This window comes from Bombina bombina, chromosome 1 (genome assembly GCF_027579735.1).
Source record: "Bombina bombina isolate aBomBom1 chromosome 1, aBomBom1.pri, whole genome shotgun sequence".
NCBI lineage: Eukaryota > Metazoa > Chordata > Amphibia > Anura > Bombinatoridae > Bombina > Bombina bombina.
Window position 1 is genome coordinate 57,298,266 of NC_069499.1, and position 23,361 is coordinate 57,321,626.

General features: G+C 41.4%; 1 protein-coding gene across 1 annotated transcript in view; it reads right to left on the reverse strand.

The window, feature by feature from the left end:
• LRRC74A (leucine rich repeat containing 74A) overlaps window positions 1-23,361 on the reverse strand; it is a 167,215-nt gene that overhangs the window by 56,120 nt on the left and 87,734 nt on the right. Inside the window, exons 10-12 of the mRNA XM_053706018.1 lie at window positions 13,667-13,810; window positions 2,767-2,871; window positions 2,303-2,388 (exon numbers count right to left, since the gene is read on the reverse strand). Of these exons, the coding sequence (XP_053561993.1) occupies window positions 2,303-2,388; window positions 2,767-2,871; window positions 13,667-13,810 (335 nt within the window). The remainder of the gene's footprint in view (window positions 1-2,302; window positions 2,389-2,766; window positions 2,872-13,666; window positions 13,811-23,361) is intronic.

Sequence of the window (23,361 nt, forward strand, 5' to 3'; positions counted from 1 at the left end):
CAAAAACAAATGTTTTTAGCACACAAGCTAAAGAAAATTAACTATTTAAGATCTAAATCATGAGGTATTCATGACACTCACCATGCCTCAACTTCTTCAGATACACATCCTAGCTCAACTCCCCCTCAGATACCCATCATGCCCCAACTTTCTCAGATACCCATCAAGCCCCAACTCCCTCAGATACCCATCATGACCTAACTCCCTCAGATACTTATCATGCCCCAATTCCCTCAGATACCCACCATGTCCCAACTCCCTCAGATACCCGTCATGCCCCAACTCCCTTAGATAACCCTCAAGCCCCAACTTGCACAGATACCCATCATGACTCAACTTCCTCAGATACTCACCATTTCCCAGCTCGTTCAGATACTCACAATGCCCCATCTCCCTCAGATACTCACCATGCCCAACTCCCTCAGATACTCATCATGACCCAACTCCCGCAGATACCCATCATGCCCCAACTCCCTTAGATACCCATAAAGCCCCAACTCACAGAGATACCCATCATGCCCCAACTCTCACAGATACCCATCATGCCCCAACTCCCTTAGATACTCATCATGACCCAACTTCCTCAGATACCCAACATGCCCCAACTCCCTCAGATACACACTATACCCTAACTCCCTCAGATACCTATCATGACCCAACTCCCTCAGATACCCATCATGACCCAACTCCCTCAGATACCCGTCATGTCCCAACTCGCTCAGATACTCACCGTGTCCCAACTCCCTCAAATACCCACCATGCCCCAACTCCCTCAGATACTCATCATGCCCTAACTTCCTCAGCTACCCACCATGTCCCAACTCGTTCAGATACTCACCATGCTCTATTTCCCTATTGCCCAAACTCCCTCAAATGCCCATAATGCCCCAACCCCCTCAGCTACCTATCATCCCCTAACTCCCTCAAATATTCACCATGCCCCAACTCCCTCAGATACTCACCATGACCTAACTCCTTCAGATACCATCATGCCCCAACTCTCTAAAATACCCATCAAGCCCCAACTCGCTCAGATACCTATCATGCCCCAAATCCCTCCGATACTCATTATGACCCAACTCCCTTAGATACCCACTATGCCCCCTCACCCTCTGCAAATGTATTTATTTGACTGTTGATGGACTGAAATATAGTTGCCTTTGCATCAACAACTTAAAGGGAAATTAAAGACAAAATTAAATTTTCATGAAAGCATTCACTTTCGGAAAAATCCAATTTTCTTCTATTATCAAATTGACTTTATTCACTTGGTATGCTTTGTTGAAGAAGTTAGAATCAGGAGTATGCATGTATCTTGTGTCTTTGGTGAAGAGCATATCTAGGTAAGCTCAGGACAATGAATGTGTCTTGAACACTATATGGCAGCAGTGTTTGCAAAAATGTATATTGCAAACAGTGAGGCTCCTAAGCCTATCTAGTTAGACTCTTTGATGACAGAAGTAAACCAGGAAGTTTTTGATTGATTTTTAAAATTGCATATGCTATATAAACGATAAAGGTTCATTTTGACTTTCATGGCCCATATTTCACGTATTTGTTGCCTTGCACAGTACCATCCATAGCTATAATTCATACTATTCTTGAAATTGAATTGAGGGTTAAATACAACTACAAAGAAGGGAACTGGAAGACGATGTTTTATTTCAAAATCATGGTCCTAAATGCATGTGATCGTTGCTAAACAGGGAAAGACCACCTCTGCAGAGCTTGTCAAGTCAGGATATTTATTAATCACTCTATATCATTTCAGATCTTCTTAGCATAAACAACAAACTTCTGTATGGTCTTTAGGGCTGTCCAATCAAATTTGGGGACAATCATGGGGTATTGCCCCCCACTTCCCCATACTTTTCTGCAGTTATTCTTTTTTCTGAAACTGGTTCCATGATGATCTTTTTGCAGAAGTCTTATGGATTTATGTGAAATGTATCTTGCCAGAGAACTACTCCTTTCAGGCCTTTTTATATAGAGGTATATATAATTGTTTCAGTTAATTATATTTCTAAAATTTATTTAACAGCCTTGAAGGGCATATAATGCTTTCCAGTATACCTTATACCCTGGCTACATGTTGCAAGGCCAAGGTCGCCCGGCTAGTTTTAGTTCTTGTCTACCTATACTCTTTCCTTTGTAAACATCTCTTCTGAGAGAACTAGGTGTGGTACTGACAGAAGTCATTTTAATTTTACAATATCTCATAAAAAATTCCGATATAAACTTAGAAAACAGTGAAGTAAATAAGGGGTACATAAGCTCTTCAACGCAAAGCAGATTTCCTCACCTGTAGTCCACACTGCCTGTTTGCTCCTTGTCAAGTCTCTCCACTAGTGCATCAATCTGTTTCCCATCAAGTGGGATGCCCACCTGCTGCAATTGGAAGATACTTGGTGAAAAGTCGGTTGAGGAAAGAGAGAATAAAATTTTGAGAAAATGTTTGAAGGTGGAGATGAGGGCTTTGAGATGCTGCAGGAGAGAAAGAAGAAGTTTGAAAGTGGGGATAATTAATAGAACATGTTGCAAGGAACTGAAACCTGATAGTAAAGTTGAAAAAAAATGAATGTGTTAAGAGATGGTCATGATATATGATATTTTACAATAATTACTTTACTTTTTTTAATCTCCTTGGTTTATTAAGATTTTAAACTTAATTCTGGATCCTGTACTTTTTACCTCTCACTTCAACTATGTTTCTATGAATCTAAGTAGTATTCTCACACTGCTACTCTGGCCTTGAGTAACACTCACCAAAATATATTTTCGGAATTCGTTAACTGGGATCCTCATAGTACCCTCCTTGTCCATGTGTCTAAAGAAATCTAGTAGCCGCAGTTTGTTTTCATCCAAGTGTTTCTAGGAAACAAAGGTAAAGTTGAAGGTCAAACGCCAAAGACACAGTAAATGATCAGCACAAAGAACAATACTCCCAAAACCAAAGGTATGTATGTATTTTTAGTTTAAATAATCTCTGTGTATGTATTTAGTGTGTATATATTATTTTTTCAAGTGTGAATAAATAGTACCATATAATACTGATGGTGCATACACTAGATAGCAAGACAGATAGACAGACTGACGGGCAGACAGATATTTTGTGTACAGTTTGATTATCTGTCAGCTGAAATACATTCTCTTCATACCCTCGTAATTCAGCTCTTTCACCCCTGTTACTGAGGAAGAAGCTTCTGCCCTTATAATGTCCTCTCACCTCACTACCTGTCCCCTCAATCCCATCCCCTCACAGCTACTCCCCTCCCTTTCTTCTACCCTTACCCCTTTACTCACACACATTTTTAACCTCTCCCTCAGCACAGGTATATTTCCCTCATCTCTAAAACATGGACTAGTCACACCTATCCTCAAAAAAACTTCTCTCGTTCTAACCTCCCTATCCAACTACCGCCCTATTTCCCTACTCCCTCTTGCCTTAAATTTTTTTGAAAAGCCTGTATATAGACGTCTATCACATTTCTTTACACTAAACTCCCTCCTTGACCCACTGCAATTTGGATTTTGCCCCTCAACACTCCACAGAGACAGCAATTGTTAAGGTTACCAACGACCTACTTATAGCAAAATCGAAAGGCCACTTCTCTTTGCTAATCCTCCTTGATCAGTCTGCAGCCTTTGATACTGTTGACCCCCCTTTTTTTGCTCAAAACCCTCCAATCCTTCAGCATTTGTGACACAGCCCTCTCGTGGTTCTCTTCCTACCTGCCTAATTGTATCTTTAGTGTAGCCTTCTATGGTACATCCTCTGCCCCTTTACCACTTTTTGTTGGAGTACCACAAGGTTCTGTCCTTGATCAGCTTCTCTTCACAATCTACACATCATCATTAGGTTCTTTAATAAAGTCCCACGGGTTTCAATATCATTTGAATGCTGATGACACCCAAATCTACCTCTCTGCACCAGACCTATCTCCTTCCTTGCTAACGTGTCACTAACTGTCTTTCTTAAATCTCATCCTGGATGTCCTCTCACTGCCTAAAGCTAAATCTCTCCAAAACTAAGCTCCTTGTTTCCCCCCTTCTTCCAAAATCTCCACCCCCTCTTTTTCTATAACTGTCAATAACTCCATCATTACCCCTACCCTGCATGCCCGATGTCTTGAGGTCACACTTAACACAAATCTTTCTTTCACTCCTCACATTCAGTCTTTGGCCAATTCCTGCCGCTTCCACCTTAAAAACATCTCTAAAATTTGACATTTCCTTACACAAGACACAACTCAGATTTTAATCCTCTCTCTCATCCTTTCCGCCTTGACTCTCCCTCAGGGCCGGACTGGGAATAAAAAGCAGCCCTGGAAAAATTTTAGACCAGCCCACCAGCCCTATAATCCGTCAAAGACACACACACACATATATATATTTAATGTGTGTTATATATATACATATATATATTTAATGTGTGTGTTTTATATATATATATATATGTGTGTGTGTGTGTGTATATAAATATATATTATGCAGCACAGTGCTTTACTAGACACCATATAGTCTTGAAATGTGTATAACTATTAAAACTAAATACTTTAGTTTAGCCATTAGGTAAGGCTGACAGAGATTGTTGGCATTAGAAGGTCTGTGTTGTAGATAGGATTGTTTTTACAACACAGAGAGCCATGAAAAATTACCCAAGACGATGAAGAGGAGCAGAGAGTTATAGCAAGGAGTTGATCGCAGCTCGTTAGGTTAGAAGAATTCAGGACCGGAGTTTTTTATTTCCAATTTTCCACATCTTGTTTTTGTTTTGTTTTTAAATCGTGCTCTGTGCTTTTTTTCCATTTGAGACACATACATTTTATTAGTAGGATCAGAGAAACAAACACTAACTTACTAGGCTTGCTACTAGCTAAGATTAATATCTTCTCTTCTGTCTTCTAGTCGTCACGGTCTAGACCTGGGTAGTAAAGCTCTTTCCTGAGCCTCTCTCCTCGTCACTGACAGAGTGACATTCAAGCCATTCACTACTGCCTCTGGGTCTCTAAGGGCGGGCTGCTCGGCCCAACCCCACGAAACAAATATGGCGCTGCGTGCTTCCAGGAGACCACTGCGCTCACACCCGAAGCGAAGCCCTGTACTTACACTAAAAAAACTGCATTCCTATGAGCCCAGCTGTTTGCAGATCACCTTGATAAGAGCTGACTACAACATTTTAACTCTCAGCAAGGCCCTCTACCCACTTGATCCCTATAAATGTTACCTTGCATACCATGCCTATGTTTATAGCACTACAGAATCTGTTGACGCTCTACAAATAACTGATAATAATAATATTATTTATTGACAGATAGCTTGGCAGTAGCCAAGTCACTACAACAGTAATTCACAAGAGCATTTATTTGAATGGCAGTGGGAAATATCTAACACTTATAAATACAAACAGAAGCTTAAAGGTATAGTCATACAAACAAAGCATAGTTTTGAAGGAATTTGTGCTTGAAATATTTTTTTGGGAGTAGAAAATAATAAAAAGAAATAATTCAATATCCAGCCATAGCTTAATAAAGTCTCCTCCATGAATGTCAAGTGTAATATTTTGATAGCCCACACAAGTGCTAACACTCCTATCAAGTTGTTAATATATTTTTCTTCTGTTACCAGTGCTCTATATAAAACAAAGGATGGATTGTCCATTTTCATCTTGTATCACATGTCTTTTCAAAGCTTTTCAGATTCACAGCCATACAAAGAAGCATCAGAAACTATCATTAATTCCTTTTTAAGGTCATGGCTCACTAAGATGCAGGACGTTTCTTCCATGCTTTGGAATGTTCATAACAATCAGTTGAATGTTTTATCTAGACCTGGTTCTACCAAAGGGCAATGTAAGGAATGCAATAGCTGAGATCATTTAGGCAGAATTTAAAGGGATACTAGATAGAGCATGCAATTTTCTAATTTACTCCTATAATCAATTTTCTTCATTATCTGGCAATCTTTATTTGAAAAGCAAGGAAGTGGGGAACAGCAGCCAAAACAATTAGGCACAGGAGTAAGGAATCAGCCACCCCTCTGTATCAGCAATCTTGAAAAAAGTGACTCCAGCCTTGGCAGATTTAATAAAAGAAAGACCTTTATTGTACCTTGGTCCACACAAAAGCAACAACGTTTCAGACCTGTGCTAAGTTTCAACGTTTCAGACATGACTAAGGACCTAGCACAGGTCTGAAACGCAGGAATGTAAAGCTTAGGAGCCATTTTGTTTCAGCACTCTGGCTAGCGCTTGCCAGTTGGTGGCTACATTTAGCTACCCAGGTCTGAACCAAAAATGTGCCAGCACCTAAGCTTAGATTCCTGCTTTTCAAATAAAGATAGCAAGAGAACGAAGAAAATTTGATAATAGGAGTAAATTAGTAAGTTGCTTAAAATTGCAGGCTCTATCTGAATCATTAAATAAAATTGGGTTTAGTATCCCGGTCTACATTTCAACAAAAGTTGAACTGTTGAATTGTTGAATATTTTGTTGAAACAATTAATTTATAAATGTTCAATTGTTTTATTTTATTATGCAAAGTCTTACCTTGTCTAGATTTCATTTGGCTTTTGCAGCTGGTTTATATTTATTATAATGCGCTATGCTTTGTCTTGGTGCTCTAACTGAAAGGTTACATTATGTCTATTATTTATGCGTTTATTTAGTTATAAGTGAGTGAATTCTACATTAAGTATTATCGACCTTGATATATGTGATAGTCACTGGCCTGACCTTTTTCTTTAGGGATATGTGTATATGCTCAATTAAAGGTACAGGTGCGACTTTATAGGACTATACAATATGAGGCATATGCATTGTGGGCACTTACTTTACGGTCTATATACTTATGTGTTGTATTATACTAGATTTGTTCACATAGTACTCATGGAGAGCCTTATACAAGATCATATTGTATTTAAAGGGATGGATATACATAAGGAAATATTGTGGATGGATTTTTGCAGTGGCGTCACTAGTGTTGGTGTCACCCGGTGCGGTAAGTTATGGTGTCATCCCCCCTCCCCCCAGAAAGCAGACACACACAAACACAAAAACACACACATACACTCAGACACACTCAGATGCACACACAAACACTCAGAAACACACTCAGACACACACACAAAAACACTCTGACACACACACAAAAACACACACACAAAAACACTCTGACACACACACACAAAAACACTCACACACACACACACACAAAAAACCACTCTGGCACACACACACACACACAAAAACACTTAGACACACACACACAAACACTCAGACACACACACACAAAAACACTGACACACACACAGAAACACTCAGACACACACACACAAAAACACTCTGGCACACACACACACAAACACTCTGACACACACACACACAAACACTTAGACACACACACACACACAAAAACACTCAGACACACATACATACACACACAAAAACACTCAGACGCACATACACACACACACACACACACAAACACTCAGACACACATACACACACACACACAAAAACACTCAGACACACACATACAAAATATGTAAACTGCACTGCATTAATTATAAATCTCATGCCTACTAGAGCTGCTCCCTGGCTCAGAAGAGCATCAAATGAAAGATAAACAGAGCACTCTAAAAATAAATCACTAACGAAAAGGTTTAGGCGCAAACTATGAAAATTCTGCTCTCTGACTCTGTTCCAAGTCTGTCAGTGCCTGCCGCTTCTTATGGCCAATCACCTCTGCAATTTGCCCACCCCCAGATCCCCGCCTGCCCTCCCCTCCTACCTCTTCAGTGTGCACTTAGTGTACCGTAACCGTACCGGTCTGGTGGGCATCATACATGGCTCCTTTACTTTAGAGACAGTGTCAGACAGTCATGCATCCCCCTCACGATTTCCCGTTTCCCGTTTAGAGAGACAGCACAGCAGTGAGTGATTCCACTGCTCTACACGTCACTGAGCAGTGAGCACAGATAGGCAGGCATGTTTAGGCTAGCAGCGCAACTTTGCAAGCAAAAGCAGCCGGGAGAACTATTTGTGGAAATTGCAGCGCTGGCTCAAGGGGCAAAAAAATTAAATGTCTACAACTTCCCCAGTCCCAATAATGTTCACAAATGCTGGCCCCTCTAATAAAAAAATCTATGCATCTCTACATTGTATTTCTTTGAATTTTAATAAAATGGAGGGTGTCACCCGGGTGAGGCCCGCTCCCCCCTAGTGACGCCACTGGATTTTTGGTACAATCCTATATAAGTCAATCTGGTGAGAGTACATGCACCACTGGTCCTATATCCACTTTATGTATACAATGCTTTTCACAGAACCACTATCTGCTGGGATTTAAAGGTTAAAATTGTATACTCACTCCTGATATCACTGACCTACCTTCCTACTTACTGAAAGCCTAGTCCCTATATTATTCTGCACAAATTTGGTGTTTAACCCATATGAGCTTGTGTCATATTTATAGTTCTCACTCCACATTATTTGAAAGTATATTATATATATATATATATAAATATCCTAGGGGTCTGCCTTTTATTAGGTTGGTTTGGTGATATTCTACATAGTAAACTTTGGCACAGAGTCTTTGTTAGTTAAGATAGGTGAGAGTTGACCATTTTGCCATAGCAGTTACTTTGAATTATGCTGTAATTATTATATACTATATACTCGACCTACTGTCAATGGATTCTGTGTGGGAGGGTCTCCCTGGGTATTCTATGGGACATTTAAATTGATATTGGCGCGGCCATGTCTTCAGCAGCAGAGATGACATGGCTGGCACTACTAACAGTTGAAACCTATTATACCTACTATATCCTAGAGGGATAGAATTTTACTCCCTCTAGCCCTTTATATGTGAATCTACCCTCTGAGAATTATTCATAGTACCATATCCAGATAGACGTACCATATAGATGCTATAATTTGATGAGACATGTGTATATATATTTTCCATATACAAGCCCACTATGCATATGGATTAACTCCCACCTAGATAAGGCCTTATTACATGTGGTCCAAGGGGGACCTAGGTTCCCGCCATATTTGTTATATTACTCCTGCTACAACATGGCTATACTTGTCATCTTACCTCTAACCCTCCCCGCCTTGAGATCATCTATTGGTATTCTGGTCTGATATAGGCGTGAATATATTACCCTACCGTTTGGAATTTCATAAATATTTCGTGTTATGTCTCAGATTGTTTTAAATTATGCTCCCCTATCAGCCTGACCATATATATATACAACTACATTCTGATATTTTGAATACAATGCCCTTTTCTATACTATGTATGACTAAAAATTAATGCATAGTTCTCAGTTATCTTTTGGAATACAATACCTACTTTGTCCAACACAGTCTTAAAATTTTATTTTCAGATCCGCCCCCCCCCCCACACCCTTTTCCCCCTTTCCCCTGACATCACCAACATTCCTACTGAGCATTTCTATTTGATCATTCTCCTTCCCTCCTCCCTCCCCCATATACTCCATTGGGCTCACGTCATGAGCATAGGAAAATAAGTCCTATAGCAATCCCATCTTTTATTACATATAATATTGTTATATATATTGTTGTCCTTATAGATAATTTCACGTGACATAGTGTTCTCTTATTCGTTTACCGTTCCATTTTCCTTGTCCCATTCATGGCCAATATAAGAGCTTGTTCTATAGTACAAAAATAAGAAACTACTGATACATAATTTGAGATCCAAAAGTAGTCTCTACCTGACTCTGATTGCCTTCTCCACTGTTGTATTTTTTGTTTATGACAATGGGAGGTCCTTATAGTTTTTCTTCTTAGATGGCTTATAGCTTGAAGGGTATATACTGTACATATCCAGTTTGCTGATGTCTGGTTTTCATGCTTTGTGAAAATTGGTTTCATAACCATTGTTTTTATATTTGTATCTATTTCTATGTAACATACACAGACATATATGTTTTGTATATCCTTATTGTATCTCAATAAAAAAAATTGAAAAAAAAAAAAAAGTCTTACCTTGTCTGTAGCACGTGAAAATAATTCTATTTTTTGTTTCATTAAATGTTCATCATTCACATAGATCATGCAATTGTAAGTAGCATTTTAATTTACTGCTGTTATCAAATGTACATATTTCCCATGATATCCTTTGCTGAAATGCTACCTAGGTAGGCTCAGGAGCTAGCTGGTGACTTGTGGCTATGCACATATGCCTTTTGTCATTATATATAGCAAATTATTTAGGCACAACTAGACTTTCAGGACTGCACCAGGAATTATGTAAGAGGAACAGTTAAGGAGAAGACAAGATTGCTACCCCACCAAAATCTAAATTTCTATTTCTTATGCTTATTCAGTTGTCAATTAATTCTGCTAAGTGGTGCAAAACCGATAGCACATGGTGCCTTATAGTGTGCTTGGCCCTCACAATCTGGCAATACAGTTGTTTAGTTACTAATTTCTTAACCCAGTAATTACAAGTAGTTAGCTTAGTGCCGAACTTATAAATAATCCAAAATGTTGCTTTAAAAATGATGGATTTTTGAAAACTAACAACTATTATGACTTGCTAGTTTCCATTACAAAATACATTAAAAAGCTATGGAAATAAAGGCTGTCAGTTAAAGAAACACTAAAGTCAGACTGAGCTTTCATGATTCAGATAGAAGTAAATCGGAAAGTCTCTTAAAATTGCATGTTCTATTACTTCAAATGTGGCACATTCTTTTTATATACGCACTTAATGAGGCACCAGCTCCTACTGAGCATGTCCAAGAATTCATAAGGTGTATGTCTAATAGTCTATGATTGGCTGATAGCTGTCACATGATAAAGGGGGCCAGCAAATGGGGGGGAAAATAAATTTGTCAGAAAAAAAATCTTCTGCTTATTTGAAATTCAGAGTAAGTGTTATTGCATTGTCTTTTTATTATGCACTTATTATTTCTACTGTATTTAGTGGTCCTTTAAACATAAAGGTTTATTAATAAAAAACGGTTATGTTGAAAAATGAAAGTATATGGTATATAACAAGGAACGGACTGGGAAGGGGCCAGAGGTGTATGTGTGTGTGTATATATATATATATATACTAGTCCTAAAGCCCGTTCACACGGGCCATTTTTTGCAGTACAGTGGTCCCACCACTGGCGTTCTCTCCCTCTCACTCTCTTTTGCTTTCTCTCTCTCCCCCCTCTCTTTTGCACTCTCTCCCCCTATCTCTCTCTCTCGCTCCCCTCTCTCTCTCTCGCTCCCCTCTCTCTCTCCCCCCTCTCTCTCTCCTCTCTTTCTCTCTCTCCCCTCTCTCTCTCTCTCTCTCTCTCTCTCCCCCTCTCTCTCTCTCTCTCTCTCTCTCCCCTCTATCTCTCTCTCTCTCCCCTCTATCTCTCTCTCTCTCCCCTCTATCTCTCTCTCTCGCCTCTCTCTCTCTCTCTCCTCTTTCTCCCCCTCTCTCTCCTCTCTCTCTCCCCCCTCTGTCTCTCCTCTCTCTCTCTCTCTTGCCCCTCTATCTCTCCCCCCCTCTCTCTCTCCCCCCTCTCTCTATCTCTCTCCCCTCTCTCTCCCCCCTCCCCCCCTCTCTCTCTCTCCCCTCTCTCTCTCTCCTCTCTCTCTCCTCCTCTCTCTCCCCCCTCTGTCTCTCTCTCTCTCTCTCTCTCTCTCCCCTCTGTCTCTCTCACTCCCCTCTCTCTCTCTATCTCCCCCCTCTCTCTTTTTCTGTCCACATCTCCCCTCTTTCTCTATCCCCTCTCTCTCTATCTCTCTCCTTCTGTCTCTCTCTCCCTCTCCCCCCCTCTCTCTCTCTCCCTCTCCCCCCCTCTCTCTCTCTCTCCCCCCTCTCTCTCTCTCTCTCCCCTCTCTCTCTCTCTCTCTCTCTCTCTCTCACCTCTCTCTCTCTCTCTCTCCCCTCTCTCTCTCCCTGTCTCTCTCCTCTCTCTCTCCTCCCTCTATCTCTCTCTCTCTCTCCCCCCTCCCCACTCTCTCTCTCCCCCCTCCCCACTCTCTCTCTCTCCCCTCTCTCTCTCTCTCTCTCTCTCTCTCCTCTTTCTCCCCCTCTCTCTCCTCTCTCTCTCCCCCCTCTGTCTCTCCTCTCTCTCTCTCTTGCCCCTCTATCTCTCCCCCCCTCTCTCTCTCCCCCCTCTCTCTATTTCTCTCCCCTCCCTCTCCCCCCTCCCCCCCTCTCTCTCTCCCCTCTCTCTCTCTCTCCCCTGTCTCTCTCTCCTCTCTCTCTCCTCCTCTCTCTCCCCCCTCTGTCTCTCTCTCTCTCTCACTCCCCTCTCTCTCTCTCTCTCTCTCCCCTCTTTCTCTCTCACTCCCCTCTCTCTCTATCTCCCCCCTCTCTCTTTTTCTGTCCACATCTCCCCTCTTTCTCTCTCCCCTGTCTCTCTATCTCTCTCCCTCTGTCTCTCTCTCCCTCTCCCCCCCCTCTCTCTCTCTCTCCCTCTCCCCCCTCTCTCTCTCCCTCTCCCCCCTCTCTCTCTCTCTATCTCTCTCTCTCCCCCCTCTCTCTCTCTCTCTCCCCCCCTCTCTCTCTCTCTCCCCCCCCTCTCTCTCTCTCTCCCCCTCTCTCTCTCATTCTCTCTCTCCTCTCTCTCTCTCCTCTCTCTCTCTCTCTCCCCCCTCTCTCCACATCTCCCCCCTCTCTCCACATCTCCCCCCTCTCTCCACATCTCCCCACATCTCTCCCCTCTCTCCACATCTCCCCCCTCACTCCACATCTCCCCCCTCACTCCACATCTCCCCCATCTCCCCACATCTCTCCACATCTCCCCACATCTCTCCACATCTCTCCCCTCTCTCCACATCTCTCCACATCTCCCCCTCTCTCCACATCTCCCCCCTTTCTCCACATCTCCCCACATCTCTCCCCTCTCTCCACACCTCCCCCCTCTCTCCACATCTCCCCCCTCTCCCCACATCTCTCCACATCTCCGCACATCTCTCCCTTCTCTCCACATCTTCCCCCTCACTCCACATCACCCCCCCCTCTCCCCACATCTCTCCACCCTCTCTTGAGCTGTTTGAGCTCTCTCCACGGCCCTTCACGGGCCTTCACGCTAGGCTCCGCCCCCTTCACGGGCCTCCGCGTTAGGCCCCGCCCCATTCACGCTCGGCCACGCCCACTTCTGCTCGGCGCAGTCGGCAGAACAGTTAGGGACTTAGGCCAGGTGTGCTGTCTCTACTGCGCATGACAGCTTCGGACAAACACACTTGGCCTTTTATAGTATAGGATATATATATATCAGCATATGGACAAATGGTGCCCAGAACACGCCAAAGTCTCTTCTTCCTTGGGTCTCTAACCTACAACATGACACAACCAAACACACTGAGATACTTACAAGGGTGACACAGGTTCTTTGTAATTTTCCTAGAGAAATGCAACACACAAAAAATGGACTGTACTCTCAAACCAGACTGGGTACACATCCCATGACCATGCAAAACTAACAACCCTGGGTACTCCCCAGCACTCACAGACAGCTGCACAACTTTCAGTGACTCAGGAAGTTAACCCCAGACAAGCCTGGGTACAAAGCCCATACAAATAAAAATTTGAACACAAGACATAAAAAGAGACAAGATACGTGTGTACGGTGTGATATTACATTATTGCATAAGTTTAGTACACAGTTTTTGTGAATTAGAGGAATACAGTTTACCCACCTGTATAACACTCATAGGATCAGGACGTCCTACTGGTTTTCTGGAAGTAAAATCACTTTCTCCAGCATACAACACACGTAGCTTTGGGCGTTTCACAGACGCAGTCTCAAGGAGGCTAAGAAACCGCTCATTCACCAACACGTTCTGAGAAGAGAAAAAATGATTGTAAATGTGACCAAGTATGATATAGGTCATCCTGACATCGCTATTTACAACATATAATTCTTGTTAGTGAGTAACACATATATAACCTTTCCCTGTATATTACATCATATAAAATATCCCATTAAATGGACATAAAACACTAAGGGCCAGATTACAAGTTGAGCGCTAAATATCGATTTCAAGAAAACAATATTTGGCTAACGCACGCTAATGTTACACGCTAATGTTACACGCTAATGTTACAAGTTAACAGTAAAGTTTGCATTGCTGGGAGCCTTGTTCTGATGCCATCAGAGCCAGCATCAGAACCTAAGCGCAGCAAAGGGGGTATGTAGCGCAGCGATTGCAGCATTTGTAAATATTTATGTATATCCTGATATATATATAAATTTATGTATGTATATATATATATATATATATATATATATACACATATATAATTACAGGGAACACACAGTTCCCATGGATCGCAAATTAAAGGCACTTTCCAGTGTCGTTTTTTTTCTAGCACCCCACTCCAGCCAACTTTACCCCCAAAATACTGCCTAGTGCAGTTATTTTATTAAAAATAAAAATGCTACAATTTTATTTTAACCCCTTAATGACCAGACCATTTTCCATTTTTTTACCCTTAAAGGGACACTGAACCCTTTTTTTTCGTGATTCAGATAGAGTATGCAATTTTAAGCAACTTTCTCATTTACTCCTATTATCAATTTTTCTTTGTTCTCTTGATATCTTTATTTGAAAAAGAAGGCATCTAAGCTTTTTTTATTGGTTCAGAATTCTGGACAGCACTTTTTTATTGGTGGATGAATTTATCCACCAATCAGCAAGAACAACCCAGGTTGTTCACCAAAAATGGGCCGGCATCTAAACTTACATTCTTGCATTTCAAATAAAGATACCAAGAGAATGAATAAAATTTGATAATAGGAGTTAATTAGAAAGTTGCTTAAAATGTCATGCTCTATCTGAATCACAAAAGAAAAATTTGGGTTCAGTGTCCCTTTAAGGACAAGGGCTATTTTTACATTTCTGCTGTGTTTATGTTTAGCTGTAATTTTCCTCTTACTCATTTACTGTACCCACTCATATTATATACCGTTTTTCTCGCCATTAAATGGACTTTCTAAAGATACCATTATTTTCATCATATCTTATAATTTACTATAAAAAAAATATCAAATATCAGGAAAAAAACACACTTTTTCTAACTTTGACCCACAAACTCTGTTACACATCTACAACCACCAAAAAACACCCGTGCTAAATAGTTTCTAAATTTTGTTCTGAGCTTTGAAATACCCAATGTTCTTTGCTTTTTTTATAAGTTATAGGGCAATAAATACAAGTAGAGCTTTGCTATTTCCAAACCACTTTTTTTTCAAAATTAGCGCTAGTTACATTGGGACACTGATATCTGTCAGGAATCCCTGAATATCCCTTGACATATATATATTTTTTTTAAATACATCCCAAAGCACTGCTCTAGTCCCATTTTGTATATTTCATGCCACCATTTCACCGCCAAATGCGATCAAATAAAAAAAATCGTTCACTTTTTCACAAATGTCACAAACTTTAGGTTTCTCACTGAAATTATTTACAAACAGCTTGTGCAATTATGGCACAAATTGTTGTAAATGCTTCTCTGGGATCCCATTTGTTCAGAAATAGCAGACTTATATGGCTTTGGCGTTGCTTTTTGTTAATTAGAAGGCCGATAAAATGCCGCTGCGCACCACACGTGTATTATGCCCAGCAGTGAAGGAGCTAATTAGGGAGCTTGTAGGCTTAATTTTAGCTTTAGTGTAGTGTAGTAGACAACCCAAAGTATTGGTCTAGGCCCATTTTGGTATATTTCATGCCACCATTTCACCGCCAATAGCGATCAAATAAAAAAAAATTGTTTACTTTTTACTATTTAAAAAAAAAAAAACTTTAGGTTTCTCACTGAAATTATTTACAAACAGCTTGTGTAATTATGGCACAAATGGTTGTAAATGCTTCTCTGGGATCCCCTTTGTTCAGAAATAGCAGACATATATGGCTTGGGCATTGCTTTTTGGCAATTAGAAGGCCGCTAAATGTCCCCGCGCACCACACTTGTATCATGCCCAGCAGTGAAGGGGTTAATTAGGTAGCTTGTAGGGAGCTTGCAGGGTTAATTTTAGCTTTAGTGTAGATATCAGCCTCCCACCTGACACATCCCACCCCCATACCACAATTGTCCCCGCCATCTTAAGTACTGGCAGAAAGTCTGCCAGTACTAAAATAAGTATTTTTATTTTTTATTATTTATTCAGCTGTGATGGACCCCCCCCCCTTAGCCCCCAACCTCCCTGATCCCCCCCAAACAGATCTCTAACCCTCCCCCCGCTACCTATCTGCCAGTACCCAGTTTGCCCCCAAAAACAAGTTTTTTTATTTTTTACAAATAAAATATAGCTTTTTCTGTAGTGTAGTTGCTCCCCCTCCCAGATCCTATGATATTTATTTTTCTCCCTCTCACGCTGCAATTCATTGATCATTGGTGGCAGTGGTTGCTGTGTGCGCGCCCCCGCAGGCCCCCCTCCACACGCTCCCGGCACCCAGCGTGCTTTTTGCACTTACAGGAACCGGATGCCGGGTAGAGATGGGCCGCCCACCCGCCTCCCTGCTAAGCTCCCACCCACCAACAATCGGCACCATTGCTACCGGTGCAGAGAGGGCCACAGAATGGCTCTCTCTGCATTGGATGCTTGAAAAATAGTATTGCAGGATGCCTCAATATTGAGGCATTACTGCAATACCCTGAGAGCTGCTGGAAGCGATCGCAATCACTTCCAGCACTCAATTAGACCAAGGACTTACCAGGTACGTCCATTGTCACTAACAGTTATTGCAGGACATACCTGGTACGTCCTTGGTCGCTAGGGGTTAAATATTGACAAAATAAATGTAAAGTTTTAGTGTCTATAAAATAATGGGAGCTGCCATGTTGTAACTTAGGTTACCTTCTCTGCTGTGGCCAATTAGGGACAGTTATAAATAGGTCACTAGAGTGTGCAGCCAATGGCTGTGTGTAATATAACAGTTTCATGTCCGCTCGACACTTGATAAATCAAACCCATGGTTTGAGAAGATCATGGGTATTTTTTTTTTTTTATATTTTATTTAAAGCCAACAATGTAAGTGAAATACATCATTAGCACCTTACAAGGCAGTAAGATTTACAAAAATATGCAAGTAAATACTGTGAAACATTCAATTTTTAACACGAAAAATAAATGAATGTATACTTATAATTCTAACATCACATTGCTGGAATTTTCTATTTTATCTCATAGATGATACATATCTCCCTATTGGAAGAGATAACCTTTTTAAAATGATATTATGTACACTTCATAATTCCTTCTGATGCACATACAGTCTTCCTTACATAAATACTTAACAGGTGGTGGTGGAGCGACGAGGAAAAAAAAATATTTATATATAAAAAAAAAAATTATATTTATTTACAATGATGGTGTTATTACAAATCTCGAAAGAAAACTAAAATCTCCATGTAACAATGCTTCCTGTATATATATTGAGTCTTTGAACATACTAGTTGTTTTTAGATATTACTTGGTTCTGCTTTGATGAAGGGGTACCATTTGGAAAAAAGGAAATTTATGCTTACCTGATAAATTAATTTCTTTTACGATATACCGAGTCCACGGGTTTCATCCTTTACTTGTGGGATATAATCCTCCTGCTAACAGGAAGTGGTAAAGAGCACCATAGCAGAGCTGCTATATAGCTCCTCCCCCCAGTCATTCGACCGAAGGTATAGGAAGAGAAAGGGAAAGAACTAACAAGGTGCAGAGGCTAAAGTTTACAAAAAATAAATCCTGTCTCAAAATGACAGGGTGGGCCGTGGACTCGGTATATCGTAAAAGAAATTAATTTATCAGGTAAGCATAATTTTACTTTTCTTTTGCAAGATATACCGAGTCCACCGGGTTTCATCCTTTACGTGTGGGATACCAATACCAAAGCTTTAGGACACGGATGAAAGGGAGGGACAAGACAGGAACCTAAACGGAAGGCACCACTGCTTGAAGCACCTTTCTCCCAAAAATAGCCTCAGAAGAAGCAAAAGTATCAAATTTGTAAAATTTGGAAAAAGTATGAAGGGACGACCAAGTTGCAGCCTTACAAATCTGTTCAACAGAAGCATTGATTTTTAAAAACCCAAGTGGAAGCCACAGCTCTAGTGGAATGAGCCGTAATCTTTTCAGGGGCTGCTGTCCAGCAGTCTCATATGCCAGACGGATGATGCTTCTCAGCCAAAAAGAGAGAGAGGTAGCCATAGCTTTTTGACCCCTACGCTTCCCAGAATAAACAACAAACAGGGAAGATGTTTGACTGAAATCCTTGGTCGCTTGTAAATAAAATTTTAAAGCGCGAACCACATCCAAATTATGTAACAAACGTTCCTTCTTAGAGGAAGGATTAGGACACAAGGAAGGAACCACAATTTCCTGATTAATGTTCTTATTTGAAACAACCTTAGGAAGGAATCCAGGTTTAGTACGCAAAACCACCTTATCAGAATGGAATATAAGATAAGGGGAATTACACTGCAATACAGAAAGCTCCGAAACTCTTTGAACCGAAGAAATAGCTACTAAAAACAAAACTTTCCAAGATAACAGTTTAATATCTATGGAATGCATGGGTTCAAACGGAACCCCTTGAAGAACATTAAGAACTAAATTCAAACCCCATGGCAGAGCAATTGGTTTAAACACAGGCTTGATTCTGATTAAAGCCTGACAAAATGCCTGAACATCTGGGACATCTGCCAGACACTTGTGAAGCAAAATTGACAAAGCAGAAATTTGTCCCTTCAAGGAACTAGCTGATAATCCCTTCTCCAATCCTTCTTGGAGAAAAGATAAAATCCTAGAAATCCTAATCTTACTCCATGAGTAACCCTTGGATTCACACTACTAAAGATATTTACGCCATATCTTATGGTATTTTTTTTAGTAACCGGCTTGCGAGCCTGAATCAGAGTATCAATGACCGGCTCAGAGAAACCCCGCTTAGATAAAATCAAGCGTTCAATCTCCAAGCAGTCAGCTGCAGAGAAGTTAGATTTGGATGTTGGAAAGGACCTTGAATGAGAAGGTCCCTTCTCAATGGCAGTCTTCACGGTGGCAGAGACAACATGTCCACTAGATCTGCATACCAGGTCCTGCGTGGCCACGCAGGCGCTATTAAAATTACTGAAGCCCTCTCCTGTTTGATTCTGGCAATCACACGAGAAAGGAGAGGAAAAGGTGGAACACATAAGCCAGGTTGAACGAACAAGGTACTGCTAGAGCATCTATCAGTACAGCCTGGGGATCCCTTGACCTGGACCCGTAACGTGGAAGTTTGGCATTCTGTCGAGATGCCATCAGATCCAATTCTGGTGTGCCCCATTGATGAATCAAGGTTGCAAACACCTCCAGATGGAGTTCCCACTCCCCCGGATGAAAAGTCTGACGACTTAGAAAATCCGCTTCCCAGTTTTCTACTCCTGGGATATAGATCGCAGACAGATGGCAAGAGTGAGCCTCCGCCCATCGAATTATCTTGATACTTCTATCATCGCTAGAGAACTCCTTGTTCCCCCTTGATGATTGATATATGCCACAGTCGTGATATTGTCCGACTGGAATCTTATTAAATTGTCCGAAGCCAACTGTTGAATATCGCTCTCAGTTCCAGAGTATTGATTGGCAATTGAGACTCCACCTGAGTCCAAACACCCTGAGCCTTCAGGGAATTCCAGACTGCACCCCAGCCCAGGAGACTGGTGTCCGTTATTACTATTACCCAAGATGGCCTGCGGAAGCACATCCCTTGGGACAGATTGTCCTGTGACAACCACCACCGGAGAGAGTCTCTGGTCTCTTGGTCCAGATTTATCTGAGGAGATAAATTCGCATAATCCCCATTCCACTGACTGAGCATGCACAGTTGTAGTGGTCTGAGATGAAAACGAGCAAACGGGATGAAATCTATTGCTGCTACCATTAGTCCGATGACTTCCATACACTGAGCCACTGATGGCCGATGAATGGACTTCAGAGCTCGGCAAGTATTTAGAATCTTTGATTTTCTGACTTCTGTCAGAAATATTTTCATGTTTACCGAGTCTATCAGAGTTCCCAGGAATGGAACTCTTGTCTGTGGAACTAGTGAACTTTTTTCTACATTCACTTTACAACCGTGCGTTCTTAGAAATGACAACACAATGTCCGTGTAAGATTTGGACAGATGATAGGTTGACGCCTGGATCAAGATATCGTCCAGATAAGGCACCACCGCTATGCCTTGCGGCCTGAGAACAGCTAGAAGGGACCCTAGAACCTTTGTGAAGATCCTGGGAGCCGTGGCCAACCCGAAGGGAAGGGCCACAAACTGATAATGTTTGTCCTGAATGGCAAATCTTAGGAATTGATGATGATCCTTGTGGATAGGAATGTGAAGGTACGCATCCTTCAGGTCCACAGTGCTCATATATTGACCCTCCTGGATCATTGGCAAAATTGTACAAATGGTCTCCATCTTGAACGATGGGACTCTGAGAAATTTGTTTAGACATGTGAGATCTAAAATTAGTCTGAAGGTTCCCTCTTTCTTGGGAACCGCGAATAGATTTGAGTAGAACCCCTGCCCCTGTTCCAGTTCTGGAACTGGGCAAATTACACCCATTGTGTAAAGGTCATTTGCACTGCGTAAGAACACCTCTCTTTTTGTCTGGTCTACAGACAGACGTGAAAGATGAAATCTCCCCCTTGGGAGGAAATCATTGAATTCCAGCTGGTACCCCTGGGTCACAATTTCCAATGCCCAGGGATCCTGTACATCCCTTGCCCAAGCCTGAGCAAAGAACGAGTCTGCCCCCTACTAGATCTGGTCCCAGAAGATTGGGGGCTGCCCCTTCATGCTGTCTTGGTAGCAGCAGCAGGCTTGTTGGATTGTTTACCTTTATTCTAGGCCTGGTTAGGTCTCCAGACCGACTTGGATTGAGCAAAGTTCCCTTCCTGCTTAGTGGAGGAAGAGGAAGCAGAGGATACTCCTTTAAAATGCAGAGGATACTCCTTTAAAATTTCGAAAGGAACGAAAATCATTTTGTTTACCCCTCATCTTGAGGGACTTGTCCTGAGGTAGGGCGTGCCCCTTACCTCCAGTAATGTCAGAGATTATTTCCTTCAGCTCAGGCCCGAATAGGGTCTTACCTTTGAAATAGTTTGGAATAGTTAAAAACTTAGATTTAGACGATACGTCTGCAGACCACGACTTTAGCCATAACGCTCTGCGCGCCAGAATGGCATGCATTTTTCGCTGCTAATTTTGCTATTTGAAATGCAGCATCAGTAATAAATAAATTGGCTAATTTAAGAGCCTTTATTCTGTCTAAAATGTCCTCTAAAGGTGTCTCTACCTTCAGAGACTCTTCCAGGGCGTCAAACCAAAAGGCAGCTGCAGTAGTTACTGGAACAATGCAGGCTGTAGGCTGTAAGAGAAAACCCTGGTAAACAAATAGTTTCTTTAGAAGACCCTCTAATTTTTTCTCCATAGGGTCTGTAAAAGAACTGTCTTCAATGGGTATAGTTGTTCACTTAGCTAGAGTAGATATAGCTCCCTCCACCTTAGGGACCAATTACCAGGAGTCTCATATGGTGCCAGATATAGGAAACATTTTCTTAAAAACAGTATACCTGGTCTATCCCATTCCCTCTTAACAATTTCCGAAATTCTCTTAGGAACTGGAAAAACATTCGTGTAAGTAGGTACTTCTAAATATTTGTCCATTTTACACAATTTTTCTGGGGGAATTGTGATAGGGTCACAATCATCCAGAGTCGCCAAAACCTCCCTGAGCAACAGGCGGAGGTGTTCCAGTTTAAATTTAAAGGACGTGACGTCTGAATCTGTCTGTCTGTAATACATTTCCTGACTCTGAAAGTTCTCCCTCAGACATAAAATCCCTAACCCCCAAATCAGAGCATTGTGAGGGTGCATTGGAAAAAGCCACTAAGGCATCAGAGGGTTCAGTATTTACATTAATACCTGACCTACTGTGTTTACCCTGCAAACCTGGCAGTTTAGATAGTACCTCTGTAAGGGTAGTAGACATCACTGCAGCCACATCTTACAAAGTAAAAGAAGTAGACGCACTAGAAGTACTTGGCGTCGCTTGAGTGGGCGTTAAAGGTTGAGACACTTTGGGAGAATAAGATGGCGTATCCTGATTCTCTTCAGACTGAGAATCATCCTTAGACACACTTTCATTACATAAAATATGTTCTTTACAGTGTAAGGCCCTTTCAGTACAAGAAGGGCACAATGTAAGAGGGGGTTCCACAATGGCTTCTAAACACATAAAACATTGAACTTCCTCAGTGTCAGTGTTGAACATGCTATGTAAACACCACAAAGTCGTTAAACACTCTATTTAGTGAGATAACACAATTTTTTTTAAAAACGATACGATTTTTTTAAGAAAATAAAAAGCGCACAATTTTGCAAAACAGCTTAAAAGTGTTCACATATGTCCAATTTTAAGATAAACCTGCCCTGTAATGCAGTCAGATGTTGCACTTCACAGTAAAGAGCAATTAACCCTCTGAGTTATCAATAAAAACAAAGTTTATTAGAAAAACGTTATAATCCCTTGCACCACGCAACAGCTCTGCTGTGGCGCCTACTTGCCCCCAGGGATCTTAATCAAGCCTCAAAATCACTCCGGAACACCAGGAGTCAGTTTGGGCCCAACCGGAGCTGAAATTTACAGATTGTATGTGAAGAAACTGCGCCATTGAGGTGCGAAATTAGGCCCCGCCCATCCTCTCCGGAATAAGCTGAGCCTAAACAACCGCGGTAAAGCGGTCAAACATAAGCCATGTGTATATAAAAAATAAAGTAATAGCCATATGGATCCTCTTTAGAGGAAAAGTATAACAACCAGCCACCTATTTTAGATTGATAATAAAATCGTTAGGCTGCCCCAGTGTCTTACCATAACATATAAAGTTGCATTTCTTGAAAACAAAATAATGCCCAGGATTACAGTAATACCCTATTTTCCACAGAATTGCTGCTTACCCCTTCAATCTATGGGAACTATGTCAGCCAGTTCTGATATATCACAGTCTCCTCAGAAATAAATGACTGAACATACCTCAATGCTGCTTGTAGCATGAAAACTGTTCCTCACACTGAAGATTTCTCTAGCATTCCTCAGCACACTGTGGGAACCAACATGGATCTTAGTTACAACTGCTAAGATCATCAATCTCAAGGCAGAAATCTTCTTCCAATGCTGCCTGAGAGAAATAGTACTCACCGGTACCATTTAAAAATAACAAACTCTTGATTGAAGAAATTAAAACTATCATTTTATCACCACTATCACTTTACCCTTCCTATTACTAGCATAGGCAAAGAGAATGACTGGGGGGAGGAGTTAAGGGAGGAGCTATATAGCAGCTCTGCTG